The 14,238-nt window shown below is 45.9% G+C and overlaps 1 protein-coding gene across 2 annotated transcripts in view; it reads right to left on the minus strand.

The window, feature by feature from the left end:
- Positions 1–14,238, minus strand: part of LOC129700083 (autophagy-related protein 2 homolog B-like) — an 82,705-nt gene that overhangs the window by 25,345 nt on the left and 43,122 nt on the right. For both annotated transcript variants that reach the window (XM_055640268.1, XM_055640267.1), the window contains exons 22-29: positions 13,788–13,993; positions 11,314–11,394; positions 5,710–5,816; positions 3,647–3,739; positions 3,485–3,555; positions 2,306–2,382; positions 2,052–2,222; positions 63–213 (exon numbers count right to left, since the gene is read on the minus strand). In XM_055640268.1, coding sequence (XP_055496243.1) covers positions 63–213; positions 2,052–2,222; positions 2,306–2,382; positions 3,485–3,555; positions 3,647–3,739; positions 5,710–5,816; positions 11,314–11,394; positions 13,788–13,993 — 957 coding nt within the window. The remainder of the gene's footprint in view (positions 1–62; positions 214–2,051; positions 2,223–2,305; positions 2,383–3,484; positions 3,556–3,646; positions 3,740–5,709; positions 5,817–11,313; positions 11,395–13,787; positions 13,994–14,238) is intronic.

A 14,238-nucleotide genomic window follows, 5' to 3' on the forward strand; every position in this document is an offset into this window, starting at 1 on the left:
AGGACAGGGAAAGCGAGGCCAGGAATGTCCTCCCGCCTGACGTCCCGGCTCCGTTCACTCACCGTTTGATTGGTGCGGAGCAGGTGGGGGAGGAGGGGACGAGGGCCGGATGTCCATCTCCTCCATGGCGTCGATCATCAGGTCCCGCAGGATCTTCTGCTCAGCCTCGGCGAGGCCCGAGGGTCTGCAGGGCGTGCTGTCACCCGATCCAGCCTGGGCAACAAGGAGACAGTTACACCCGGCTAACGCCCGCCAATGCTCTACAGACCGTCACCCGGTCCAGCCCGGGTGAACACAACACAGTTACACCAGGCTAACGCCCAGCAATGCTCTACGGCAGGGGTTGCCAACCTTTTTCGTCCCATTTACCCCAGGCAACTTTAATATAACAATATTTGATATAACAATATCTGAAGAAGGGTTTTGGTCCGAAACGTTGCCTATTTCCTTCGCTCCATAGATGCTGCTGCACCCGCTGAGTTTCCCCAGCTTTTGTGTGTACCTTTAATATAACAATGTTCTTTCACTTATTTATGAACAACTAATGATGAACAGATACCGGTATACCAGAACCAAACACAGTCAGTCAATGAGAAAAAATATGTACACATCCACAATCAACTAATTTACCCCCTGGGTAGGCGGAACTTGCCCCCTGAGGGTCAATTTACCCCAGGTTGGGAACCCTTGCTCTATGGACTGTCACCCTGTTGATCCAGCCTGGGTAACAAGGAGACAGTTACAACCAGACCTCCAGGCTAAAGTCTGACAATGCTCTAGGGACTGGCATTAGATGCGCTGAGTGCAGCAAAACTATCAACTAACCTTTGACTAAAGGTTTAAATGATGTGCACACTGAGGGCTCCCTCTCCTCATGACACCTGAAGATTGTCTCATGCAACGTTTTTTTACTTAACATCCGAGTACCTCTGGCAAGGCCTGGATTAGGGGGCTATTGGGTCTGAAGAAGCGTCTCGACCCGAAACGTCACCTATTCTTTTTCTCCAGAGATGCTGCCTGACCCGCTGCGTTACTCCAGCTTTTTGTGTCTGTCTGAAGTAGGGGGCGTTAGCTACAAGGGATTGTTTTCTCAGAGCATCGGAGGCTGAGAGGAGACCTGATGTGCGGGACAAGCCTTTTTTTTTTTTTACACAGAGACTGGTCAGTGTCTGGAGCACAGTTGCCGAATGGGAATAACTCCTATGCTTTCCAGTAGTTTCCCTATCACTGATGCGAGGATCACGGGTCTATAATTTCCTAATTATCTCTGCTATCTTCTGATACAAAACAACAGTAATGTCCACCCTCCATTCCTCCGGGACCTCCATTCATCAAGGTCCCTGCAATCTCCTATCTTGCCTCTCCCAATAACGTGCCTCTCACATCCAATCACTCCTTGGAGATTTATCCAACTTAATATATATTATCCCATTTTCTCATCCACTCTCTAAAAACTAGGGGTCATTTACAGAAGGCCGATCAAATCCACACCACTTTGAGATGTGGGAGGAAATCGGATCACCTGGAGGAAACCCACGTGGTCACAGGTGAACATGCAAACTCCACACAGACAGCATCCGAGGCCAGGATGGGAGCCAGGTGTGTGGCACGGTGAGGGAGCAGCACTACCCATTGCGCCACCGTACCATTGCTATAGATGCAGTGTATTCATTTACTACCCTCAGTCTGAAGAAAGGTTTTGGCCCGAAACGTTGCCTATTTCCTTAGCTCCATAGATACTGCTGCACCCTCTGAGTTCCTCCAGCATTTTTGTCTACCTTCGATTTTCCAGCATCTGCAGTTCCTTCTTGAACATTCATTTACTACCTCTCCTTTATCCTCTGACCCCTAACACAGCCCCTCATTTATTCTTCAGCAGTGTTATCTTCTCAATGGCCAAAAACTGGAAGAGGTGAGAACGGTCGGGATTATTTCCCATTTCACGAGGACTCAGACTGTGACTGGCATCAATACTGGGGTGTGTTGACCAAGCCTGCCCGATCCCAGCAATGCCCCACCGTAGACCCAGACCCAAACGTTTCTTTGGTTACCCGGCTACTTGGCGCTGGTGCTCCAGGGCTTGCTTGGAATTTGCAGGGTGGATGCAGGTCTCCGTAACTAGCCACGTACTGGATAAGGTTCATGAGGGCAGCACAAGAGTCAGAGCAGGTGCGGACATGGATGACGTCGCTGGAGCAGCGCAGCTCGAACCGAGGCTGCAACTGGACAGAGAAGCAAAGGTCAGTGGAGCCACCCGAGCTGCAGGTCACACGGGGCAAAGTTCACGGGGATAAACGTCGCTCACCCTCTCTCCCTCCGCTGTCGGCTTTGACGCAGTTATGCGGAACTCCAGCAACCCCATGTCCAGCACTCGCACGTAATCTGCAATAAACAGTCAATACAAGGGAAGTAGCGAGTGGCATCAACCGGAAACAGGCCCTTTAGCCCACTGAGTCCGCAACCCATGCTGGTCCTAGGAGAAGGTACAAACTCCGTACATACAAGCATCCGTAATCAGGATCGAACCAGGGTCTCTTGGACTGTACGCGCTGTCAGGCAGCGACTCTACCACTGCAACGAAATTTCGTTCAGACCGAAAGGTCTGAATGACAAATAAAGGAATCTAATCTAATCTAAATCTGCTCCACCGCCCCATGGACACCAATTTGTCAAAAAGCTTCCTTTTGTTCAGCAAAGTCCACTGATGCTAACAACTACATAGACTCTACCTATATAAGAAATTACAATAAACAATAGGTGCAGGAGTTAGCCATTCGGCCCATCAAGCCAGCACCGCCATTCAATGTGATCATGGCTGATCATCCCCAATCAGTACCCCGTTCCTGCCTTCTCCCCATATCCCGACTCCACTATCTTTAAGAGCCCTATCTAGCTCTCTCTTGAAAGTATCCAGCGAACCGGCCTCCGAGAATTCCACACTCACATCACTGTGTGAAAAAGTGTGTTTCCTCATCTTCGTTCTAAATGACTTACCCCTTATTCTTAATTACCTATTACCTAAAAAGCTTTTTACTGTAACCTCGTTACACGTGACAATAAACTAAATTGACTATACATCCACAAATCCCTGCTCAGAGGAATACTTGGATTGTTTTCTCTGGAATGTCGGGGGCTGAGGGGAGACCTGAAACAAGTATGTAAAATGATGATGGGCACAGACAGGGGAAACACAGTGGAAATGTCAAGAAATAGAGGGCATAATATTAAGGTCCGAGGGAAAGGTTTAAAGGAGATATGCAGAGCAAGATTTAAAAACAGAATGGTGGGTACCTGGAACGAGCTGCCAGGAATGGGGACCATAGACAATAGGTGCAGGAGTAGGCCATTCGGTCCTTTGAGCCAGCAAATGGTGGTGGAGGCAGCGATGATAATGGTGTTGCAGAGGTTTTAGATGCCAATCACAGGGGGAGCAGTTATCCAGGACACACACCCCGCTCTTTAAATGAATACTTAAAGATCTCACCTTTCTTTAAATTCACCACGGCATTATGACATTTCTCAGACAAGTACAACGCAGCATCGTCAATGATAATTCTGGAAGATGAAGGAGATTGATTATTGGAACAGTCAGTGGGTGTGAAACACAACGGATGGACGGTCTGATTGAGAGGAGCGGAGACGGTACCTGAGTGTGGAGCAGTACTTGTCCAGCACAATGTTACTGGATATCGTGAAGGTTTCCACAGTCACTACTGCACGAACTGGTAAATATAGCGGCCTGGAATACAGTGAAAGAAATTATCAGCATCCAACTCATCTTCTATATAAGAGGAATCGAATATACTGTAGGAGCAAAGAGGTCCTTCTGCAGTTGTACAGAGCCCTAGTGAGACCACACTTGGAGTATTGTGTACAGTTTTGGTCCCCTAATTTGAGGAAGGACATTCTTGCTATTGAAGCAGTGTTGCGTAGGCTTACAAGGTTAATTCCCGGGATGCCGCGACTGTCATATGCTGAGAGAATGGAGCGGCTGGGCTTGTACACTCCGGAGTTTAGAAGGATGAGAGGGGATCGCATTGAAACATATAAGATTGTTAAGGGTTTGGACACGCTAGAGATTTGATTTGAGAATTAAGGGACAGAAGTTTAGGGGTAACATGAGGGGGAACATCTTTACTCAGAGAGTGGTAGATGTGTGGAATGAGCTTCCAGTGAAGGTGGTGGAGGCAGGTTCGATTTTATCATTTAAAAATAAATTGGATAGGTAGATGGATGGGAAAGGAATGGAGGGTTATGGTCTGAGTGCAGGTAGATGGGACTAGGTGAGAGTAAGTGTTCGGCACGGACTAGAATGGCCGAGATGGCCTGTTTCCGTGCTGTAATTGTTATATGGTTATATAGAGGCAGGAAACATGCTCCCGTTCACAGACATACGTCCTGGCCCCTATGCAGAACAAGGTTGCCAACTCTTGAAATACAGGTTTGTAGGTTAATTCTTGCTATTGAGGGAGTGCAGCACAGATTTATAAGGTTAATTCCCAGGATGGCGGGACTGTCATATGCTGAGAGAATGGAGCAGCTGGGCTTGTACACTCTGGTGTTTAGAAGGATGAGAGGGTATCTCATTGAAACATATAAGATTGTTAAGGGCTTGGACACGCTAGAGGCAGGAAACATGTTCCCGATGTTGGGGGAGTCCAGAACCAAAGGCCACAGTTTAAGAATAAGGGGTAAGCCATTTAGAACGGAGACGAGGAAACACTTTTTTTCACAGTGAGTGGTAAGTCTGTGGAATACTCTGTGGAGGCCGGTTCTCTGGATGCTTTCAAGAGAGAGCTAGATAGGGCTCATAAAAATAGCGGAGTCAGGGGATATGGGGAGAAGGCAGGAAAGGGGTACTGATTGGGGTTGATCAGCATTGATTACATTGAATGGCAGTGCTGGCTTGAAGGGCCGAATGGCCTACTCCTGCACCTATTGTCTATAAGTGTGTGTGTACGTTTCTGCCTTCCACAGACGTTTAAAACCATGCCCAGCATCAATCTCTACCATTTCAACTAATGTCAGTAACATGGAACTGCAGATGCTGGATTCTGGAGCAAAACACAAAGTGCTGGAGGAACTAAGTGGGTCATTTTCTGGTGGGAATGTACAAATTACAAATTATGTTTGGAAATACACAATGCTCCAGGTGGGGTCTCACTAGGGCCCTGTACAACTGCAGGAGGACCTCTTTGCTCCTATACTCAAACCCTCTTGTTATGAAGGCCAACATGCCATTCGCTTTCTTCACTGCCTGCTGTACCTGATCTCATTGAAACATATAAGATTATTAAGTCAATATCGTCTATTGTCTATTGATTGTGCTTTTGATTTTTACTGAAGTGTATGTAAAAAGGGATTTCACTGTTGCTCGGTACAAGTAACAATAAAGTCCCATTGAGTGTCACAAGAGACCAATGTTGAGGTTTGCACTGCATTTTGAATGACAAAACTGTGAACTACAATCCAAACTCTGAGCTGCATTTTAATTGATTTTGCATTATATTGTTTTTTTTTAATTTATTGAGCCTCTTACGTTTGTTTGTTTATTATATAATCTACTATGTTTCCAACGTGTTGTCTTGCTGCTGCAGGTAAGTTTCATACTTCCATATTGGGACGCAAGACAATACAATACTTGGTTTTGCCATGTCATACATCAAGCAGATCATCACATCTAAAAACAATCAAGATGTTCCTACTCGCCTGTAGTCCAAGCCACAGCTCCAGAGGTGCAAGTGGAAGGTGGTTGCGTTTGCCGGGCGAGCGTAGCCCAACACAGGCTCCTCCGCAATGTTGAGGAAATCCAGGATCTGCAGGGATGTCAAGCAAGTAACGTCCAACAGCAGCAGCCAACAAGCTTTCAACACAATTCAAATGTAGAAAAAAACGACAAAGTGCTGGTGTGTTTACGTAACTATTTAGGTATGTGAAGAGGAAATTGTTAAGACCAAAGTTGGACCCTTGAAGACTGAAAAAGGTGAATTTATTATGGGGAACAAGGAAATGGCAGATGAATGGAACAGGTACTTTGGATCCGTCTTCACTAAGGAGGACACAAACAATCTTCCTGATGTACTAGTGGCCAGAGGATCTGGAGTGCGGGAGGAATTGAAGGAAATCCACATTAGGCAGGAAATGGTGTTGGGTAGAAATGGTGATGGGACTGAAGGCTGATAAATCCCCAGGGCCTGATGGTCTGCATCCCAGGGTACTTAAAGAAGTGGCTCTAGAAATCCTGGACACATTGGTGATCATTTTCCAATGTTCTATAGATTCGGGATCAGTTCCTGTGGATTGGAGGGTAGCTAATGTTATCCCACTTTTTAAGAAAGGCGGGAGAGAGAAAACAGGGAATTATAGACCAGTTAGCCTGACATCAGTGGTGGGGAAGATGCTGGAGTCAATTATAAAAATGAAATAGTGGCACATTTGAATAACCGGATCGGTCCGAGTCAGCATGGATTTATGAAGGGGAAATCATGCTTGACTAATCTTTTTTGAGGATGTAACTAGGAAAATGGACAAGGGAGAGCCAGTGGATGTAGTATACCTGGACTTTCAGAAAGCATTTTATAAGGTCCCACATAGGAGGTTAGTGGGCAAAATTAGAGCACATGGAATTGGGAGTAGAGTGCTGACATGGATAGAAAATTGTTTGGCAGACAGGAAACAAAGAGTAGGGATTAATGGGTCCCTTTCCGAATGGCAGGCAGTGACTAGTAGGGTACCGCAAGGCTCGGTGCTGGGACCGCAGCTATTTACAATATACATCAATGATTTAGATGAAGGGATTCAAAGTAACATTAGCAAATTTGCAGGTAGACAAAAATGCTGGAGAAACTTAGTGGGTGAGGCAGCATCTATGGAGCGAAGGAATGGGTGATGTTTCGGGTCGAAACTCTTCTTCTGACTCAATCTTCTGGAATCTTTAGCAAATTTGCAGATGACACAAAGCTGGGTGGCAGTGTAAACTGTGAGGAGGATGCTATGAGGATGCAGGATGACTTGGACAGGTTGGGTGAGTGGGAAGATGCATGGCAGATGCAGTTTAATGTGGATAAATGTGAGGTTATCGACTTTGGTCACAAAAACAGGAAGGCAGATTACTATCTAAATGGCGTCAAATTGGGAAAAGGGGAAGTACAACGGGATCTAGGGGTCCTTGTTCATCAGTCAATGAAAGTAAGCATGCAGGTACAGCAGGTAGTGAAGAAAGTGAATGGCATGTTGGCTTTCATAACAAGGGGAGCAAAGAGGCTCTTCTGCAGTTGTACAGGGCCCTAGTATTGTGTGCAGTTTTGGTCCCCTAATTTGAGGAACAACATTCTTGCTATTGAGGGAGTGCAGCGTAAGTTTTGCAAGGTTAATTCCTGGGATGTCGGGACTGTCATATGCTGAGAGAATGGAGCGGCTGGGCTTGTATTCTCTGGAATTTAGAAGGATCTTATTGAAACATATAAGATTATTAAGGGTATGGACATGCTAGAGGCAGGTAACATGTTTCCGATGTTGGGGGAGTCCAGAACCAGGGGCTATAGTTTAAGAATAAGGGGTAAGCCATGTAGAATGGAGATGAGGAAACACGTTTTCACAGACAGTTGTGAGTCTATAGAATACTCTGCCTCAGAGGGCGGTGGTGGCCGGTTCTCTGGATACTTTCAAGAGAGAGCTAGATAGGGCTCTTAAAGATAGCGGAGTCAGGGGATATGGGGAGAAGGCAGGAACGGGATACTGATTGGGGATGATCAGCCACGATCAGAACTCCACGACGACCATCAATCACCTGCACACTAGTTCTATGTTACTGCACTTTCACATATCACACACTAGGGGTAATTTACAGAGGGCCAATCAACCTACAAACATAGAAAATAGGTAGGTGCAGGAGTAGGCCATTCGGCCCTTCGAGCCTGCACCGCCATTCAATATGATCATGGCTGATCATCCAACTCAGTATCCTGTACCTGCCTTCTCTCTATACCCCCTGATCCTTTTAGCCACAAGGGCCACATCTAACTCCCTCTGAAATTTAGCCAATGAACTGGCCTCAACTACCTTCTGTGGCAGAGAATTCCAGAGATACACCACTCTCTGTGTGAAAAATGTTTTCCTCATCTCAGTCCTAAAAGATTTCCCCCTTTTCCTTAAAGTGTGACCCCTTGTTCTGGACTTCCCCAACATCGGGAACAATCTTCCTGCATCTAGCCTGTCCAACCCCTTAAGAATTTTGTAAGTTTCTATAAGATCCCCCCTCAATCTTCTAAATTCTAGCGAGTACAAGCCGAATCTATCCAGTCTTTCTTCATATGAAAGTCCTGACATCCAGGAATCAGTCTGGTGAACCTTCTCTGTACTCCCTCTATGGCAAGAATGTCTTTCCTCAGATTAGGAGACCAAAACTGTACGCAATACTCCAGGTGTGGTCTCAACTGCAGTAGAACCTCCCTGCTCCTATACTCAAATCCTTTTGCTATGAATGCTAACATACCATTCACTTTCTTCACTGTCTGCTGCACCTGCATGCCTACTTTCAATGACTGGTGTGCCATGACACCCAGGTCTTGTTGCATCTCCCCCTTTCCTAATCGGCCACCATTCAGATTTTAGTCTACTTTCCTGTTCTTGCCACCAAAGTGGATAACCTCACATTTATCCACATTATACTGCATCTGCCATAAATATGCCCACTCACCCAGCCTATCCAAGTCACCTTGCAGCCTCCTAGCATCCTCCTCACAGCTAACACTGCCCCACAGCTTCGTGTCATCCGCAAACGTGGAGATGTTGCATTCAATTCCCTCGTCCAAATCATTAATATATATTGTAAATAGCTGGGGCCCCAGCACTGAGCCTTGCGGTACCCCACTAGTCACTGCCTGCCATTGTGAAAAGGACCCATTTACTCCTACTCTTTGCTTCCTGTCTGCCAGCCAGTTCTCTATCCACATCAATACTGAACCCCAATACCGTGTGCTTTAAGTTTGTACACTAATCTCTTATGTGGGACCTTGTCGAAAGCCTTCTGAAAGTCCAGATATAACACATCCACTGGTTCTCCCTTATCCACTCTACTAGTTACATCCTCGAAAAATTCTATAAGATTCGTCAGACATGATTTACCTTACATAAATCCATGCTGACTTTGTCCAATGATTTCACCACTTTCCAAATGTGCTGCTATCCCATCTTTAATAACTGACTCTAGCAGTTTCCCCACTACCGACGTTAGACTAACTGGTCTGTAATTCCCCAATTTCTCTCTCCCTCCCTTTTTAAAAAGTGGGGTTACATTAGCTACCCTCCAATTCTCAGGAACTACTCCAGAATCTAAAGAGTTTTGAAAAATCACTAATGCATCCACTATTTCTGGGGCTGCTTCCTTAAGTACTCTGGGGTGCAGCCTATCTGGCCCTGGGGATTTATCGGCCTTTAATCCATTCAATTTACCTAACACCACTTCCCGGCTAACCTGGATTTCACTCAGTTCCTCCATCTCATTTGACCACCGGTCCCCTGCTATTTCCGGCAGATTATTTATGTCTTCCTTAGTGAAGACAGAACCAAAGTAGTTATTCAATTGGTCAGCCATGTCCTTGTTCCCCATGATCAATTCAAACCTGAATGTCTTTAGAATGTGGGAGGAAACCGGAGCACCTAGTGAAAACGCACGTGGTCACGGGGAGAACGTACAAACTTCGCATAGACAGCATCAGTATTCAGGATCGAACCTGTGTTTCTTGCGCTGTGAGGCAGCAACTCTTCCTTTGCACCACTGTGCCACCAGTGAGCAAACTACTCTTGTTTTCCCGTGAGCTTTGAATAGTTTGGGAACAGCTCCATCCAAGACCCGCAAACAATTGCAGCGAAATGTGGACGCAGCCCAGACCATCACACGATCCAACCTCCCTTCTATTGACTCCATTTATACCTCACGCTGACTCAGCAAGGCCAGCAGCATAATCAAGGACAAGTCACACCCTGGCCACTCCCTCTTTTCCCCTCTTCCATCAGGCAAAAAGTATAGAAGTATGAAAACGCACACCTCCAGATTCAGGGACAGTTTCTTCCCAGCTGTTATCAGGCAACTGAATCAACCTTCCACAACCAGAGAACAGTGCGGAACTACTATCTACCTCTTTGATGACCTTCAAACTATCCTTGATCGGACTTGTCTGGCTTTACCTTGCATTAAACATTATTCCCCGTATCATGTATCTATACACTGTCAATGGATTAATTGTATCATGTCTTGTCTTTCTGCTGACTGGTTAGCACACAACAAAAACAAAAGCTTTTCACTGTACCTCGGTACGCGTGACAATAAACTAAACTGAAAAAGAGGAAAATTTTAGGAAGATCATAATCTTTTTTCCGAAATAATGATAGAAGCCTTGCCATGCTACTGCTGTACAAAGCATTAGTAAGACCACATTTGGACTGCAGTTCTGGTCACTCTGTGATAGAATATATATCATTAAACTAGAAACGGTGCAAAAAGATTTATGAGGATGATACCAGGACAGGAGAGTTTGAGTTATAAGGAGGGACTAGAAAGGGAGGGTTTTAGAAAGTTGAGGTATGATCGTACACAAGTATACAAAATCACAAGGGGCATAGATAAGGCGAATTGCCTGTGTTTTCTCACTAAAATTAGTGAGGGCTTAAGTTTAAAGTGAGAAGAGAAAGATTTAAAAGGGACCCGAGGGTTATGTTTTTCCATATGGAGTGGTGCATAACTAGAACAGGCTGCCAAAGGAAGAGGTGGAAACGGGTCCAATTATGACATTTAAAACAAAGCTATGTGAATAGAAAATGTTTGGCGGGATTTGGGCCAAGCACAGGCAAGTATGGATGAGTTAGGCCGAAGGGCCTGTTTCTGTGCCGTATGTGGGTCAAATGCAGGCCAAGGGACAAGCTCAGGAAGGCAACTGGTTTGGCATCGACTCGGTGGGTCGAAAGGCTCGTTTCTGTGCTGCGCAGCCATACGTGTGTTAATCAGGCAAGTATACGTAGAGTCTAGCGATGGATACAGACACACTAAGTGAATGGGCAAGAAGTTGGCAGATGGAATACAATGTGGGAAAATATACAGTTATCCACTTGGGAAGAATGAATGAAGAAGCATTTAACAGATGTACAGATGTCTGAACTGCAAGGTAGACAAGGAGTCCCGGGAGTGGAGTTGATGCCAAGACTGGATCAGTGGTGATCTTACTGAACGGCAGAGCAGCTTGAGAGCCGACTAGTTTACTCTTACTTCATATATCCTTACACATTGGACCCACTGGTGATGGGCGAGCAGCTTACCTGCTCGTGCCAGCTTTGTCCCGGAGGCACGTTGCGGTGTTGAAGGGTGGCCCCACGCAGACCAATAGCCACGAGGATCTCCTGAAACACAGAGGGTCAGTGATCAACGTTTACATAGATACAAAGTTACTGAACCAATTTACTGTTGTGTGGTGTCTTTTTAAAATTGCTGTTTTTTTCTCCCACAAATATGTAATTTTGATTCTGTTCCATTCTGTTTTGTAGTGCACAATCCGCGAGCATTGCCACTTTTCATTTCACTGCACATCTCGTATGCGTTTGTGACAAATAAACTTGACTTGACTTGAGAACTGCAGATGCTGGAACCTTCAGCAAAACACAAGGTGCTGGAGGAACTCAGGCAGCATCTGTAGAGGGAATGAATAGGCAATGTTTTGGGGAATCACCATTCATCAGTCTGAAGAAGGGTTCCGACCCGAAAGGTCATCTATCCATTCCCTCAGATACTGCCTGACCCGTCGAGTTACTCCAGCACTTAGTGTTTTGATCAACATTTGTAGAGATTTACCCGTTGAAACAGCGACCTCATGCTTTGTCAATACATATGAGTAAACGTCCTATATGCTCAAATGTGCACGACCACTGAGCCACGTGGGTGTGTGAAGGAACAGGAGGTCCCATATGGTTTTTTAAGGAGAGGAGACAGCCGGTGTTGTGGAGAAAAGTCAGGAGGCAATTCCATTCTTTACGTTCCTGGGAGCTGAAGACAAGTTAACCAATGTCATGGCAAATGCATTGAGACACAAGGTGCAGAGTTACAGTTGTTCTGGCTTCTCAAAATACATTTATACTAAACTGTGACCGGTTCACAAATTTACAACATTGTAAGGACACTGTGTCAAATATATTTTTATCCAATTTTTTCAATGATAAAGCTGACAGCATTCCATTATCAATGATGAGTCAGCCTGGAGTAAATACTTCAGAAGGAGGGTCTGAAGGAGGGTCTCGACCCGAAACGTCATCCATTCCTTGTCTCCCGAGATGCTGCCTGTCCAGCATTTTGTGTCTACTTTGACGTAAGGAGGGTTGTTGTCTGTCCAACACTGGTAAAATGCACCTGGTTTAATTTAATAATTTAATACAGCATGGAAACAGGCCCTTCGGCCCACCATATCTATGCCGACCCATTCAGACCAGTTATAGAGTCAAAGAGTAATACTATGTGGAAACAGGCCCTTCGGACCAACTCGCCCACACCGGCCAACAATGTCCCAGCTATCCTAGTCCCACTTGCCTGCGCTTGGTCCATATCCCTCCAAACCTGTCCTATCCATGTACCTGTCCAACTGTTTCTTAAACGTTGGGATAGTCCCAACCTCAACTACCTTCTCTGGCAGCTTGTTCCATACACCCTCCACCCTCTGTGTGAAAATGCTGCCCCTCGGATTCCTATTAAATGTTATCCCACTTTCTAATCCACTCCCTACAAACAAGGGGAAATTTACAGAGGGCCAATTAACCTACAAGCCCACACGACTTTGGGATATGGGAGGAAACTGGAGCACCAGAAAGAAACCCACGTGATCACAGGGAGAACGTGCAAACACCACACACAAACAGCACACAAGGTCAAGATTGAACCTGGGTCTCTGGCGCTGTGAGGCAGCGGCTTTACCAGCTGTGCCACCTTTGTGAAGCAACAATCACAGTTTGATGAAGATGAAGGCAGCACACAAGGATAGGGAGCTCCAGCAGAGGAGCTACTGCGGAAATCCTGTGGTCAGTGACTACCTCACTTAGAACATTAAAGGATCAACAAGACTCTTCATTATGCGAATGGTATGTTAGCATTCATAGCAAAAGGATTTGAGTAAAGGAGCAGGGAGGTTCTACTGCAGTTGTACTGGGTCTTGGTGAGACCACACCTGGAGTATTGTGTACAGTTTTGGTCTCCTAATCTGAGGAAAGACATTCTTGCCATAGAGGGAGTACAGAGAAGGTTCACCAGACTGATTCCTGGAATAGCAGGACTTTCATATGAAGAAAGACTGGATAGACTCGGCTTGTACTCGCTAGAATTTAGAAGATTATGGGAGGATCTTATAGAAACTTACAAAATTCTTAAGGGGTTGGACAGGCTAGATGCAGGAAGATTGTTCCCGATGTTAGGGAACTCCAGAACAAGGGGTCACAGTTTAAGGATAAGGGGGAAATCTTTTAGGACCGAGATGAGGAAAACCTTTTTCACACAGAGAGTGGTGAATCTCTGGAATTCTCTGCCACAGAAGGAAGTTGAGGCCCGTTCATTGGCTATATTTAAGAGGGAGTTAGATGTGGCCCTTGTGGCTAAAGGGATCAGGGGGTACAGGATAATGAGTTGAATGATCAGCCATGAGCATATTGAATGGCGGTGCAGGCTCGAAGGGCCGAATGGCCTACTCCTGCACCTACTTTCTATGTTTTTATAAACAGGAACACGCACGACAGAGGATTCTGTGGAGGGGAGTTACCTTCATGTTGCTCTCGTTCATGTTGCGGTGAACCTTTACTGCGATGGACAGCATGTTGGGACTGTCTGTAGCACTTCCCACAGACGGGGCAGCCTGTTTGATCCACACCCCCTCCTCAGACTGGTAGATGGTGGGCTCCAGCCACAGGGGCCGTGCCTTGCTGGGGAGTTTCACGTCGCCTGGGGCACACACATCCTCCACCACTCCTGGAGGATCAGAGGGAAAGGACTGACATCATCTTTATAAAGTCAAGGGGAGCTTTTCCTTTTGACTACAAGATTCAATCAAAGGAATAAAGTTTTATCATGTTAGACGACAACAAAACATTTCTGAAGATAGCTGGAGTAACTCAGCGGGACAGGCAGCATTTCTGGAGGGAAGAAATGGGTGACGTTTTGGGTCGAGACTCTTCTTCAGACTGGTTAGGGATAAGGGAAAATAGAGATATAGA

The sequence above is a fragment of the Leucoraja erinacea genome, chromosome 9 (genome assembly GCF_028641065.1).
Source record: "Leucoraja erinacea ecotype New England chromosome 9, Leri_hhj_1, whole genome shotgun sequence".
In the NCBI taxonomy this organism is placed as follows: Eukaryota; Metazoa; Chordata; class Chondrichthyes; order Rajiformes; family Rajidae; genus Leucoraja; species Leucoraja erinaceus.